The 14503-nt window shown below is 41.3% G+C and overlaps 7 protein-coding genes across 7 annotated transcripts; 4 read left to right on the plus strand and 3 right to left on the minus strand.

Moving 5' to 3' along the window:
* Nucleotides 1–289: 289 nt before the first annotated feature.
* On the minus strand, nucleotides 290–690 carry LOC108052955. The gene is given in 2 exon segments (XM_017135515.2): nucleotides 290–476; nucleotides 479–690. Coding segments are annotated over 2 exon segments (276 nt in total). The 5' UTR covers nucleotides 650–690; the 3' UTR covers nucleotides 290–371.
* A 313-nt stretch (nucleotides 691–1003) lies between these two features.
* LOC108036947 lies at nucleotides 1004–1351 on the plus strand. The gene has a single exon (XM_017113359.2). It carries the CDS (start codon nucleotides 1035–1037, stop codon nucleotides 1311–1313), a length of 279 nt encoding a protein of 92 aa, XP_016968848.1. The 5' UTR covers nucleotides 1004–1034; the 3' UTR covers nucleotides 1314–1351.
* A 674-nt stretch (nucleotides 1352–2025) lies between these two features.
* Nucleotides 2026–3798, minus strand: LOC108052951 (toll-like receptor 3). Its single transcript, XM_044457769.1, has one exon. The coding sequence runs from the start codon at nucleotides 3784–3786 to the stop codon at nucleotides 2065–2067; it is 1722 nt and encodes a 573-aa protein (XP_044313704.1). The 5' UTR covers nucleotides 3787–3798; the 3' UTR covers nucleotides 2026–2064.
* Nucleotides 3799–5141: 1343 nt separating this feature from the next.
* LOC108052956 (vitelline membrane protein Vm26Ab) lies at nucleotides 5142–5687 on the plus strand. Its single transcript, XM_017135516.2, has 2 exons — nucleotides 5142–5179; nucleotides 5247–5687. The coding sequence occupies exons 1-2, from the start codon at nucleotides 5168–5170 to the stop codon at nucleotides 5604–5606; spliced, it is 372 nt and encodes a 123-aa protein (XP_016991005.1). The 5' UTR covers nucleotides 5142–5167; the 3' UTR covers nucleotides 5607–5687.
* A 1244-nt stretch (nucleotides 5688–6931) lies between these two features.
* On the minus strand, nucleotides 6932–7289 carry LOC108052959 (transcription factor HES-1). Its single transcript, XM_017135519.2, has 2 exons — nucleotides 7275–7289; nucleotides 6932–7192 (listed from the first exon to the last, which is right to left on the minus strand). Exons 1-2 carry the CDS (start codon nucleotides 7287–7289, stop codon nucleotides 6932–6934), a joined length of 276 nt encoding a protein of 91 aa, XP_016991008.2.
* A 427-nt stretch (nucleotides 7290–7716) lies between these two features.
* On the plus strand, nucleotides 7717–8353 carry LOC108052954 (vitelline membrane protein Vm26Ab). Its single transcript, XM_017135514.2, has 2 exons — nucleotides 7717–7762; nucleotides 7840–8353. Exons 1-2 carry the CDS (start codon nucleotides 7751–7753, stop codon nucleotides 8065–8067), a joined length of 240 nt encoding a protein of 79 aa, XP_016991003.1. The 5' UTR covers nucleotides 7717–7750; the 3' UTR covers nucleotides 8068–8353.
* A 1205-nt stretch (nucleotides 8354–9558) lies between these two features.
* Nucleotides 9559–10395, plus strand: LOC123037437. The gene is made up of 2 exons (XM_044458082.1): nucleotides 9559–9599; nucleotides 9845–10395. Exons 1-2 carry the CDS (start codon nucleotides 9588–9590, stop codon nucleotides 10112–10114), a joined length of 282 nt encoding a protein of 93 aa, XP_044314017.1. The 5' UTR covers nucleotides 9559–9587; the 3' UTR covers nucleotides 10115–10395.
* The last annotated feature ends 4108 nt before the right edge of the window (nucleotides 10396–14503 follow it).

The raw sequence follows: 14503 nt of genomic DNA on the forward strand, positions 1-14503 counted from the left end.
ATATTATTAATCAATTTAGATGGCGAATCGATTATTCAAAAATGTAAGGTAAAGTAAGAAGTATAAAAATTACCCGATTTAATGAAAAAAAAATCAAATTAATATGATATTTTTCTTTAAATAAGTCACAGAGACTAATAAATGTTGAGACAACCATTATTGTTATTATACCCCTTTTATTTATGAAATACCCATTTTTTCTAGAATGCCTGTTGCTGATGTTTTTAAAGCCCCCACTTCTGCCACTGAATACAACCCCTTTTTGTTTACTGATTTAAAAACAAATGAGTTCGTTTGTTTGCGAGTTTTATTCAAATTTCATTGCGAGTGTCCATCTGGTTTCCTGGGATGTTGACGGTTCCCTCGGGAATCTACTTCTTCAGGAGGAGGGGAGCGGTGTAGGCGGCGGCGTACGGGGAAGCGTAGGCGGCGGTGTAGGGAGCGGCGTACGAGGCGGTGTAGGCGGCAGTGTAGGGGCGGCATAGGCAGCGGAGTACGGAGACGCCACGTAGGGAGATGCCACATACGGAGACGCCACGTACGGAGAGGCCACGTAGGGGGCGGAGTAGGCCAGAGGAGCCACGATTCCGGGCTTGCCAGCCACGCAGGCAATCAGGGCGAAGAGGGCGACGGCGAAGAACTTGAACATCTTGGGAGGATTGGTTTATTTGGTTTTACTTGTCGGATTGAACAAATGCAACTGATGTCTGAAACTGTACAGAGTCGTGGCTTTTATAGCCCCACAATGCGCCACCGAATGCCTAGCGACCTTGCAAGGTCTCCGGCCGAAAAACTAAATTATGTTGCTTAGGCCGGTCACGTAACATTCGCAGTTGGCTTCAGCGAACGCTTTTAGGTATGAGTTCGAGTACGAGTACTTTGGCTAATTAAATGGTGGGCCAAGAAATACAACTACCAAGCTTAAGTGCCAAGGCTAATTCTGGGCGGTGGTTCGGGTATAAAAAGTCGCGTTCATCCGGCAGTTGTCATCAGTTTCGTTTGTCAGCAAATCAAAACAAGTCAATCCTCCCAAGATGTTCAAGTTCTTCGCCGTCGCCCTCTTCGCTCTGATTGCCTGCGTGGCTGGCAAGCCCGGAATCGTGGCTCCTCTGGCCTACTCCGCTCCTCTGGTGGCTGCTGCTCCGGCGGCTGCTGTCTACAGCCGGGAATACCACGGAAACTTCGCGGCTCCCTACGTGGCATCCCCCTACGTGGCCTCTCCCTATGTGGCTTCTCCCTACGTGGCGTCTCCTTATGTTGCATCTCCCTATGTGGCTGCTCCCTACACCGCTCCTCTGCTCCTGAAGAAGTAGAAAGGACCATCAAGGCTTTACTGGATACAAAAGGACAACCAAAACCGAAATAAAGAAAATAATAAAAGAATTATTGAAATTGAACAAAAGCATTACTTATTTGTTATAAAGTTTAATTTCAGGAACCAAAAAAAAAGAAACTGTTTTGAATGACTTAAAAATGACTTTCTAATCCCAAGCAGCTTAAAAATGATTGTGATCAAAAAAGCAGTTCTAATTTCGATTGGATGTTTTATTTCTACAAGGAAACATTATTATTGTTTTCTCTTCTGATCTCTCTTTTGTTTTTTCAAGGGCTTATATCCCTTAGTTATCAGAACTCAAATGAATACAGGAAGTGAATTTTCTGGTGCAAGTATTTCTCCACTTCCCCGACTGGTACGTTATCAATTTCTTTTCCGCGTTTCGCATTGTGTATCTTCTATATGCATACAAGTCCGTACTTTGTTCATTATTAAAATACAAAAAAATGTATGAAGTTTATTTAAAGATCTTTGGAAGCAAGAACTACATTATAAGTAAATATTACTTCTTATATATATGTTTTATATTTGAGATTTTTTCACTTATTTATTTTACAATCTATGGGAAATATTTTTGTTTTATTGGTTATTAGTTTTTAATTAAATTGTTGAAAATTTTTGAGGCAAACTTTTGTACATTATAAATCATTTTAAACATTTTAGGGATGCTCTTTAAAATTTTGTTGCTGCACTACATCAAACATTAGCCTTAAGGTTTCGTGTTAATACTACATATCTGCACTGCCCAGGGTGAGGTTAGCTTCCATTGTGGCACTGGAGTGGAAGACAATGCTGCTGCGATCGAATCGACCAGTTCGGCGATTTTTCAGGTACCTGAGAGTTACAAGTGCCATCGCGCCCACAAGGATCAGACCTCCAAGGACATAGGCGAAGACCTGCATAAAGGCCAGATGAAGTCCCAGGTTCTTCGAATGGGACACGACTATTTCCAACTGCTTCGACAACTTGTTGATCTGCGACTCCAGAAGGGATTCCTCGGCGGTAAAGGAGGCATTCACCGCCTGTTGGGATTGACTGATGCAGGATACATCTCGGATATGCGGCGTCTCCTCCATATTGGAGTCCGGTTCGATATTCAGCACCACCGATTCGGGCAGCGAAGGCGGAATGAGCAGGTGGTGCAGATAGGAGCAGTTGAAGCTGTTTCTCGAAACTCCCAATTTCTGAAGTTGCGGAAAGGCGTCAGAAAACGTGCGATTTCCTCGCAGCTCAGTCAATCCATTGCCGTCTATTAGGAACTTTTTCAGATTCGTCAAATACGGCACAAACATATCCAGATTGAGGCTGGTCAGGTTGTTAAACGACAGATCCAGTTCCTCCAAGTACTTCTGCTTCGAAAACATTCCAAACATGAGCTCTCGAATGCCAGTTCCTCGCAGATTCAATCCTCTGAGTCTCTTGAGTTGCGAAAAAGTGCTGACATTGAGTGGACCAATGGGATTATCCGACACATCCAGATACAGCATGTAGGTGATATTTGTGATGTTGGATATGCTAGTCAATTTGTTGGCACTTAAATCCAACGTTTCGATATGCAAACTCTGGTGTAAATACAGCTCCGAAATTTGATTATGACTGGCGCGAACAAATCGCGTTGCATTAATGGTCAAACTCGTCAGATTATTATAATCCAAGTGCAGCTGATGAACTATGTTTTTCTCCGCCAACTGGAAGCTTTTCAACTCATTGTATGACAACACCAGATTCTCCAAGCTAGCAGCATCGGCAAAAGTATCCGGATGGATAGAAACCAGATGGTTGTTGCATAAATTCACCTCCTTAATACGCCTCATATTGCGAAATACTTCCGGTTGAACGCTGGTCAGTCGATTGCCCTCGAAGGATACCTTCTCCAAATACTCATTATCCTTGAAAATATCATTGTGCAGCTCCTCCAACAGATTGCCTGTGAGAAATATCTGACTGATGGTCTGCAGGCCACAGAAAGCATTAACACTAAGCGAAGATATCTCATTATAGGACAGATCCAAACGCATCAGGACATTAGCTCCGATGAAAACAGATGTCTGAATGGAGGTCAGATTGTTATAGGCCAGATTCAAGTAGGTCAGATTGCTGGCCGCACTAAACGCATTCCTAGTGAGCTCCAAAATATTCGTATTCGATACGTCCAGGGTCTTCAGATACGGAAACGTTTCGAAGAGATGGAAGGGCATATATAGCAGCGTTGACTCGTAGAACTTCATGAACTTGACCATGTTGCCGGGTGGTATATTTTTGATCACGATATTCTGACTGTGAGTGACCGTGAATCCGGTGACTGTGCAAAAAGCCTCGTTCACGTCCATAAATCCCATGGAATCGTACTCATCGCATCTTAAAGGGACATCTCCTCCATTCGCCCTGCTACCCGTTATCATTAGAATAAGGATAAAAATCGTTTCGAGGATCCTTCGTTTTTTATTCATTTTTTTCACGAACCGCTCGCCGTCAATCAACATTGTAAACTGAAGGCATTGCAATTTCGCAGACTGCACTCCAGCTTCCAATCAATGCATATACTAAATGACTTTATCTGACTCCCCGAAGATTGTGAGCTCTCAGTAGTCCAGCGCCGTTTTAAGATAAAAATTGTCGGTCTGCACTTTGTTTTGTTTTGTTTAAAGTCTTATTATAAGAGATATATTACATATTAACTGAAATGTAAAGTTTGCCAATCTTTTTCTGGGTAAAAATAATCTCAATAAAAGAAAAGAGCTAAGAAACTGGGGGCATATTTCTTGATTAAAATGCATTTAACTTTAAAATTTAAAATAACAAAGATTAAAGATTACATATTAATCTACTAAGAATCTTAAGACGGATTTGTATGACATTGTTAATTGTATGTAATATATTTTATAACAATTAGCGAAAAATAATAATTTAAAATACGGATTATTATTTGTGTCGTAATAGTACTTATGAGCCTTTGAATTGCGGAAGTTTGACTTATGAAACTCAAGTTTGTTTTGATGTTAATCAGCAAACGAAAGTAATATTAGATTGTGTAAAGGGTATTACTGCCTCGCCCTCTGCTCATAACAATGCCTGTTTTAGCCCTTCTATCTGTCTGGTTTCTTTTCCGAATGGCTGGTAAGTTGAGCTTGACGCTTATTAAAGGCTGTCTGCTAACTATAGTCGCACTGATAGCAGTCGACCCCCTCGCAATTGCAACTCTCCACTTAGTTTAATGACCTCCCGATACGAGTGGGCGCGTAACTGTTTTTTTGACCAGTGGGCGAGGATTGAGTCGTTGCATCAGTGAGACAGATTAGATTTTGGCAACAGAGGATCTGGGCGTGGGTTTCGGTTGCATAAAGGAAACATTGCATTCGTGGAACGTAACCCTGAAACAATGCAATAGGAATCGCAATCGCAATCGGATTGGAGCGGGACTTTGCATAGATTGCCGGCCAACTCTTGGCATAAGAGGTTACTCATCGGCAATTAGCTTTGTCTGGTAATATCAATCACATCGGGCTACTGGTTACCTTCGCGGCGACAACGTTTATGGGCCCACAATGCGGACGTGCCCGAAATAATGGATGGGTTTGGGTTTGGACTCAGATTCGGTTTCGGATTCCGATCGACCTCCCCGGACGACGGGCACGTAGCCAAACGGCAAATTGAGGCACTCAAAGGCCGCTCTGCATTCCCATGCAGGCGGTATATAGAATCATTCGCCCGATTACCGTGTGTGCCCAGAAATTCAAGCATCCCCCTAGAGTTCCATGGGGTATAAAAGTTGCATGTCCCAGCGAATCAAGTCATAGTCCAATTTGCTAGCTCAAATCAAACTAAACCAATATGTTCAAGCTGGTAGGTGTTTTGGTTTTCTATACTCTGAGTTCTGAAGAGGATTTAACTGGTTATCTATTTGTTACAGTCCGCCCTCGTTGTCCTGTGCGCCCTGGTGGCCTCCTCTGTGGCTGAGCCTAAGCCCGCCATCCTCGCTGCCGCTCCAGTGGTTGCAGCTGCCCCTGCAGGAGTCGTCACCGCCACCAGTTCGCAGTACGTCGCACGCAACTTCAACGGCGTTGCTGCTGCTCCAGTTGTTGCTGCTGCTTACACCGCTCCAGTTGCCGCCGCATATACCGCTCCTGTTGCTGCCGCTTATACCGCTCCTGTTGCTGCCGCTTATACCGCTCCGGTTGCCGCTGCCTACACCGCTCCAGTGGCCGCTGCCTACTCGGCTTATCCCTATGCCGCCTACCCATACGCCGCTGGCTACACCACTGTTGTGTAAAAAGGATTAACAACGACTCAAAATGGATTTGAAATTGACTAAAAATAGCCCTGACTGGAAATAAAACCTATTCAAACTAAAGCTTAAAACAATATTCTTTTGAGAAAGGGTGGTTGGTCTTCAGAACATTATTAAATTAACAATTATTAATATAGATACAGATAGATAAATTCAAAATTTTTTTATATTCTACCCTCTGCATAAAAGTGCATAAGAAGCTGTATTGTTTTTATACCGAAAAGCCCGAAAAAATCAACTCTAAGTTCGGTTTTTTGATTTAAACCCTTGGGAATAATAATCAAATGATGGAATGTCATACCTCGTTGAATTCGTTATAAAATTTCCTATCGATTGGCATTCACAGCTTAAAAATTTAATTTTAGCCCAATTTTCCCAAAAATAGATGATGTTACCCCTTATAAAAAATGCAAAAATCTTAAAAAAAATAAATTTTTGCAAACCAACTTGAAATCGAATGTTTAGGTTCTCAGCTGCATAAAACATGTATTCATTTCGCTGTGCGTCGTATTTTAGCTAAGTTAAACAAAAATAAAGGTTTTTTATGACCAAAATCCGGCAAAATCTACTTGAGTTTTGTGTTTCTTAATCAAAACCCCGGAAAAAAATGGTCCAATGTTGGAATGTCATACATCGTTGAATTCGTTATTAAATTCCTAATAGACTGGCGTTCACAGCTTAAAAATTTAATTTTTGACCAACTTTCGTGAAAAAACATGAAAACATATAAAAATTTCAAAAATGAAAAAAAAAAATTTTTTTCAAATCCAACTGGAATTAATAGCTTAGGTTCTCAGCTAAGCAAAACGGCCATTTCTTTGGCTTTTTGACGTATTTTGGCTAAGTTATATCAAAAAGTAGTTATTTTTTCTGTCAAAATTCCGGAAAACATGAACACGAGATTAAGTTTTTTAGTACTCCTTTACTTAGGGTATATTTCGAGTGTCATTTTCTATGACAAGATGCATTTCCAAACTATAAAATTCTAAGACTGCCCACTGAAAATGCGGAAATGTCAGATGAGTTGCGTCATAATCCGTTGACAAAATGCAAATGGGAAAATGTTAGATTTCTCAAAATTGCTACAGAGCATTTATCGTAGGAGAATCACGTGTTGGCTATTTAAAATCGCCGACTGAAAGTTGCGTAAACCATGAGTAAATAATTATGCATTTTGTATCTAAAAATATATTTCATTCAAAACCATAAGACAATAACAAGACGAGTAACGGTAACAGGGAAAACAATTCAACAGGAAGGACAACAGTGTCCTTTGACCACTTTGTGGTGAGTGGCAGGAGCGGTCCTCAAGCAGCCACTACCTGGACGGGAATGGAGGCGCTGAAGCGTCCGAATGGCAGCCACGCAGCTGGGTAGAACAAAGGATAATTCGGCGGCGGTGCAGAGCCCACAGGTGGTGGTGGTGGTCCCAGTGGTTGCGGTGGTGCAGCAGCTCCAGCCGCCTGCGGTGGTGGTGCAGCTCGATGGGCAGGCGGCACATCGATCTCCTCGGCAGCATCCTGGATCTGACCCGCCGATGCCAAGTGGATCAGGAGGAGGAGCGCCACCTGAAATGGCCACCGATGGCGAGGCCTCATCATCTTTGAGCAACTGCATCGACTTCTCCGCGGTGAACCGCTTGAGACTTACTAATTTCCTGTACATAGCTGATAAGATCTGATTGCTCAACGTTCTAAAAACGAAATAAACATGTTTTGAGGCACAGAACCCAGCTTTATAAACTTCTGAACTCAACCCGGCAGTTTTTGTAGGTCATTTCCAGACTTAGTCGATCGATGGATCAATATCCAGCAATGTTTAGCATGCAAAACACACCTTCACATTCGATTTGTTTTTCGCTTTTCGTCACGCTTTTAAAAATACCAAATGAAACCAAAAGTGCAAAGCCATAATGCTCAAGATTCTCCTTGGTTGGCTCTGAAATGGACTTGGAACCGATCTGGGGATGGCTTGTGCATACCAATGCCCAGGCATCACCTTCGTTGTTTTGGGGCTTGGAATTTTCACAAGCGATTCTGCTATATATACCCGAGGGCCTGGAGTCTAGGAGATATCAGTCTAGTACTTGAGAACCAACCGTTCACAACCAACCAAAACCAATCAACATGTTCAAATACGTAAGGATCAAAGGATAACTGGATTTTCGGCGATCAAAGGAGTACTTATAATTGTTTTTTTTTTCCAATACTTATAGTTCGCTCTGTGCCTGTTCGCCATCGTGGCTTGTGTGGCTGCCAAGCCGGCGGTGATCGCCGCTCCCCTGGCCTACAGTGCCTACTCCTCGCCCTATGTGGCAGCAGCTCCTTACTCGGCTGCCTACACCGCTGCCTACACTGCCCCCGTGGCAGCCGCCTACTCCGCCTACTCGTATCCCTATGCCTCCGCCTACTCCGCCTACCCCTATGCCGCCTACTACCGTTAAAATTGGAATGATTGAGGACCCGTAAAACCCTGACTGCTCAACCCGACCTGAAAAAATCATCTATTACAACAAGGATACTTCCCTATTAGAAAAGATCTAAACAACTTACTACACCCCAGTGCTATACACCTATGTACATCTACATCCCTGGTATTAGTTGGGCGGATTCTATACTTCACCCACCTCTGCCGACTGCTGAAAGTTAAGTCACGGGAACAGGACACACCAATGTAAAAGGAATACTATTGTTGAAATAAATAATGCATTTTGCGTGAATCGTAATGAATTTATGGATTTTCTTTTAACATTTATTAAACTTTAATGTGGGGTGGCATATATAATCACATACTTTTGGGCTGCATTCACTTGTAATAAGTAAATGTATGAAATACTATTCAAAAAAAAATAAAATGTTATACCACAAATAACTTTTAACAATTTGTTTGGCTATAAAAATACAAGGCTTAACAACTTGACAGGATTATTACTGAACATGATGTATATTTTCAATTCAAGAGAAGGGATTGTAAAATTTCGGTTAACAAATATCATTAATTTATGAACTTAGTTTTAATCATTAGATCAACAAATTATTCGCCAAAATGGAAACAATAGTGCTTGTAGATATAAAAGAAAACCTAAAATATGTTGTTTCTAAATGTTTTATTATATGCATCGTTCAGAATGATTTTAATTTTCATATATAATTCGTTTAGTTCATTTTACCCTCTATCTACACTTAAAAAACATAAAATATCATAGTGCACCTTTAGTTGCCATTATTCTAAATCACTATTTGACCAATTAAAATAGAAAACAAAAGGAAACTGCGCTGTTAGTCGTGATGGCCGTGTTTACACAAGAATACACTAGAAGGGTCAACTAGTCTGCAGGTTTATTGAACCCACAAGCCCTTGATCTGTTGTTTACGATTCCCCGCCTCGGTTGTCCTCCACCTTCACCCAGAGGTTCAACTCGGTGACGTCCTTCGATACTGGATAAACCGCTTCTATTTTTATTTGCATCCCCGATTAGAATGCAAAGCGGCGCTTTCGAGTGGCTGACAATTGAAACGTTAAGAGTGAGCCGAACTCCGAAGATGGCCAAGACGGTTGGGATGGCACGCACGTCGGTAGTCCACAAAACGCATTGAGTGTTAAATTATGATAATTCAATCCGCAACAGGCAGCTGCTGACGCCAGTCGCGGAAATGCTCGAGTAGGGGAGGAATAAAAACATTTATTGAAAATAAATTCACCAGAAATTCCTACTATCTGCAGGCATTCCAAACTCTGATCTGCTAATTTTAAGTGTGCTAGTAAAACTGACAAAATGTTTGGCCCTGATTTTAACCTGGTACGTGATGGAAATGTTTTAAACTTTGTGGGTTTTTTCTTTGAGTTTTAACTGGGCTTTGTCAAGGATAAAATGGGCATTTGACTATATAAACCACTTCAAACCCAACCAAAGACATCAATCAGAAGTCTAACTTCCAAGTTAACACAACCAACCAAAGCAAAATGATGAAATTCGTAAGTGGAAATATATTTAATATAAGGATTATTAATAAAATCAGGATCAAGTGCTGATATGTGAATACTAAATGAAACGAAGGTTCATTGAAAGATAAGAAAATATCATTCAATAAGCCTTTTATATTTGAATTACAAGTTGAACAACAAATTCTTTAAAACTTATTTTAATAATATTTTATGTTTTAGAAATTTATTTTGTATATTTACTTTAATTTACAATTTGTGCAAATATTATCCTTTAGTTCGCCGTCGTCCTGTGCGCTCTGTTCGCCGCCGCTGCTGCCAATCCAGGTTTGTTGGCCTACAACGCCCCCCTGGCCTACTCCACCCCCCTGGCCTACAGCTCGGTGCCAGCTGCCGCCCCCCTCGCCTACACCGCCGCCTACACCTCCGCCTACGCCCCCTACGTCGCCCCCTACGCCAGCAGCTACAGTGCCCACAGCGTGGCCCACAGCGCCGCCTTCCCCGCCGTTTATGCCGCCGCCCCCGTGGCCACCATCCTGAAGAAGTGAGAGGTCCTGGCAGCCGAAGGGATTCCGCAAGGATGTGACGCGTGTCCCCAGACATCGTCACTGTCGCAGATTCAGATACAAATGGAGATGGAGATACACGCTCGCAGGCAAACACAAATAAAAACGCAATGCATCAGGCCCACGCACTGACCGACTGAGAAATGAAACGAGTCTTATTCTTTCCGTTTGAAATTAATCTTACAGTGGGAAGTGGGAATTGCTTGCCATGGAAACCATTTGTTCCAGCTCACTATATTCATCGGAAACTTAAGATAAATCTATTTTGGAAAGACACCTGGAAAGGCTTAGCTACGATGTAAAATATATATTTAGTTTTATTTGTAACTTTAAGTAGAGAACGTCAAAGGATCTAGCTAAATTACAGTCAATCCTTATAGAATATGGAAGTTATTTAACGACAAATTAGTCGTAAATTATAAATGATGCAAATTGTTTTTTGATTACATTTTGAAAATTCTAGTTTAAGAACATATTAGTTTGGTGCCACGAATATTAGGTGTTGAATGATTTAATTTTTCTATTTCAAATCTATTTCTGTTTAACTTTAAACGGTTAGATTATGATTATCCGTGATAATATTTTTGTGTAATATAACTTTCCTTTAGAAACTTATGCGTACGATTTAAACCACTATTCTTTTAAAATTGTTGTCGTATGACAGAGTGCCCTTAGAGTGTTTTCAACTCTATCCTGTTTGTGTGCTTATTCCGGTTCATCGACATTTTGCCACGTTCCTCGAGGTAATCCTTGAGCTTTGTTTACGCAGTTCGAACCCCTTTACTACTGTGGCCCTTCATAGTTCATATGGCCAGCTGGCGGCATTGTTTATCATGTTGATTACAAGTTGCGTGTGTCCGGGCTTAGAGGTCGTTGGCTGGCACTGCCACTGCGAATATTGCACTCAATTAAAAGGCGCCGCTTAAATTGCATTTTGCTAATCACAAACAATCAATAAGCTAAGCGAAGCCACGCCTCAAATCAACCCGCCTTGCAAACTTTGGCATTAATTATAGGCGGCGTGCAACCGACAAAGTATGAAAATCAAATCAACAGAACGACATTTAGCTAAAAACTAAACTTTGCAAATTAATTCAAGTCTTTGAGTCGCTGATTTGATTTTCACTTCGATGTTTTCAACGCCTTTGTCACGCCCTGCACGTGTAGTTGCACTTCTTGGAACTAATTTACTTGTTTGTGGCTGCAGTCAGAAAATTAAATTCAAATTTTAGCGCTGCCTTTTGTCTCGATCGTCACGCCCCATTAATAAGGTGCCCCTCGCGAAACTCGTGGTGATTTATAATTGCCGAAGCCCCAGAAATTGCTCTTAAACGTTCCGTTTCCCAGGCTACTCTGCAAATGGCTTGCTTAAAGTGGGCTTAAATGGATATTGCTATTAAAATAGTTTTGATTCTGGAAAGTATCTGAAAATGTTATATATTTTATTTGTTTGTGGAATATAATAAGTGTGTTTATAAGTTAAAATAAGTAGCAATCTCATCGCTACCTATTTCAAAAGGACTGATAGTGTTCCCCAAATAAATTGTTTATAAACAAACATATGTAATAGGTACCCCTTTTTACAATTAAATATAAAGTCCCACCTACCTCCAATTAGCCTTACGCATATCCACTTTATAAACAAGGAGACTTCTAGGCCCATATGCTATAATTACCCCCCGCTGTTCGAGCGATTACAACAATCTTGTCTAATTGACAGTTGTACACTGTCATTCGAGAGCATTGAAACGATAATGGCGAGTCTGCGGCGATTAGAACTTGCTGCGATCAATTTGCGGAGACATCAATAAAAAACCCGATCCGTGAGCGCTCGCATTTCAACTCGGGTGCCCAATAAATTGCATTTTGATTTAATCGCTGTGTTGCACAAGTGCCACAAAATTAATTGCCAGCGATTTTTCGCACCGTGTAGATAGCAGCCAGCCACTAACTGTGAGTCGAGCCGGATCTCAGGAGGCTCTTAATTGAAATGCTTGGCGAGTTTGATTTACAACCGAAAATCGCAAATCGGGTGGAGAACTTCGGCTAGTCCAGTCGCCAGCGCCCACACGGCGTATGCGTATGCAAATCCCCTCCAAAGTTACGCATTGGAATTGGGAACCTGGCCCCTCCCCCCTGGTCATCCCCTTTCACCCCTCTGAGCACCCTGTTGTTGTCACCAGCTTTTTGCCTTTCCATTTGCCTGCAGGCTTTTCTGGACGAGGCTAAGCCTTCTGCTTAACCCTTATGGGACTCGTGTGGCCGATTTCACAATACAAAGTGATTTAGGGTTTACTTTAAAAATTGTATTTCGTTTCATTGCTGACAACAATTTATAAGTGTAAATTAAATAAAGTAGGTAAACCATAATTATTCAAATTAGTTTTGGTTGATCTTAGGCAAATATGGTAACAGGTTTAGGTATATGTAGTAAAGACCTATTTTATGTAATTAAATCGGGATAACTAGCAAAAACCAAGTTGAATATTTTATATATATTCTTTTTAAAATAATTTGTTGTGCTTTTGAAAATTAAATATCGAAGTCTAGAGTTCAATTGTTTTATTTTGCTTAATTTGGTTGGGAGTTCAGAAATCTTCTTCTTAATGTAGAAAATATTGTTTACTATCAAACATATGTACATATTTAATTGAGTTTAATTTAACTTGACCATAAAGGGTTAACTTTACGCATGCATTCGTGGGTACGACAATCGCCTGCAGGGCGGGGATTTCAACAAGTGCTGGAGTCTCCGGTCCACTTCACCTCCTTTACCCCCTTTACCCCCTTCCAAAACCACGCCCCTTTCATAAGTGTTAAGTGCTTTGGGCTTGCGTAAAACGCTGTCTGCAAATTATGAATAGAGTGGGTCGCCGGCAATTAACTGGCAGCCGCAGTTCCTTCGGCATTGTTGCGGCTGTCGCATGAGTTATGGGTGCACCAGATCATAAGTTACCTCCGCCAGAGGCGTAGTTTATCCCAGGATCCCCGCCCGCTCGACAAATAACGACCTTGCCCACGCCCCTGCCTGCGATCGGTTATTGTTCTAATCGCACATGTGCCGCATTGGCTTTGCCCCACATAAAACGATCTCGAGGCGGATCTGGTTTGACTTCGGTTTTACGCACAGGTGTGTACCTGCCACGCCCCATTCATCGCCGGTCTGTGTTGTAATTAAGACTTCGGCTCTGAATGCTCAAGCATTTACTGCAAAAATTTCTACCAGCATAATAGGCACACGCATTCGCAGCGACTCATTTAAATGATTTTAAACGGCGGAATGAGCGAAACTTGTTGCCTGCTCGAAAATAAATGCATACAAGAACCGAAAAAGGCAAGATACAAAATGCAATTTAAGTTTTTCTCACACACACCTTGTCGCGGCTTCGGCATAAGGTAAATAGACCAAAACAAATTTATCAGAAACTATTCAAAATCAAAACATAAGTAATTAATGATCGCAATGGAAATACACTTTTAATAGATTTATTTTGAAATAATACGGGCATCAAATAAAATTGGTTTATAATTAAGGATCTTCTCATGAGTTGTTGATTTAGGAGATCAGGTCTAATTGTCAAATATATCAGAAATAATCAAATGATCACCTAATAAATTAGACTGTGTAAAGATACCCTTACGGAGTTTATGCGGTTTTTTAATAGTAAGACATTGTTTCTATGAAATTTTAACTTAATATATCGTATATTATATATATAAGTAAATAAAAGGTATAATAGGTATTCTAAATTTGATTAGGTAATAATTCATTATTCGTAATGAACAACTAAGATCAATGTTATGGTTGTGGTATATGTTCTTACAAGAATATTACTGATAAGCTGAGTTCTAGTTCGGCGATCACATACATAATTGATACTAAGAATCGAGTTTTAGCAGATAATAATATCTCTATATATTTGGCCTAAAGATCATTTAGTAAGAGTTAAGTAAGTTTTAACTGACATTTGAGGTTATTTAGTTTTACTGGGTTCTCAGTATCGTAGGAATACCGGTGACTTTCCTGCTCCTTGATAAATCTTGCAGCACCCACCGAAAGGGTATGTCGAAATCTCAGCCCAGGCAAACATCCGCGTTGCACAAGGCGGGGCAGGAGGGGCAGGGAGGGACCGGGAGGGGCAGGGCGGTTCTGTGGCGGCTCCCAGGCCCAGGTCTCTATCGCCACCCGACTATCTCGATACCCGACCGGCCAGCTTTGCATGCGGCTCTCTTGGACGCAGTTTTGGGCCGTGTCTCTCCGTCGAACAAAAGTAAAAGTCTCTGGGTCTCCAGCTTGGATCCGTTCTCGTGCAGCATTTTGGCCAGGTCTTTGGGCTATAAAAGCATTTGTGCCTTAGACAGCGGCATTAT

Source organism: Drosophila rhopaloa, unplaced genomic scaffold, assembly GCF_018152115.1.
Source record: "Drosophila rhopaloa isolate 14029-0021.01 unplaced genomic scaffold, ASM1815211v1 contig_163, whole genome shotgun sequence".
NCBI classification, from domain to species: domain Eukaryota; kingdom Metazoa; phylum Arthropoda; class Insecta; order Diptera; family Drosophilidae; genus Drosophila; species Drosophila rhopaloa.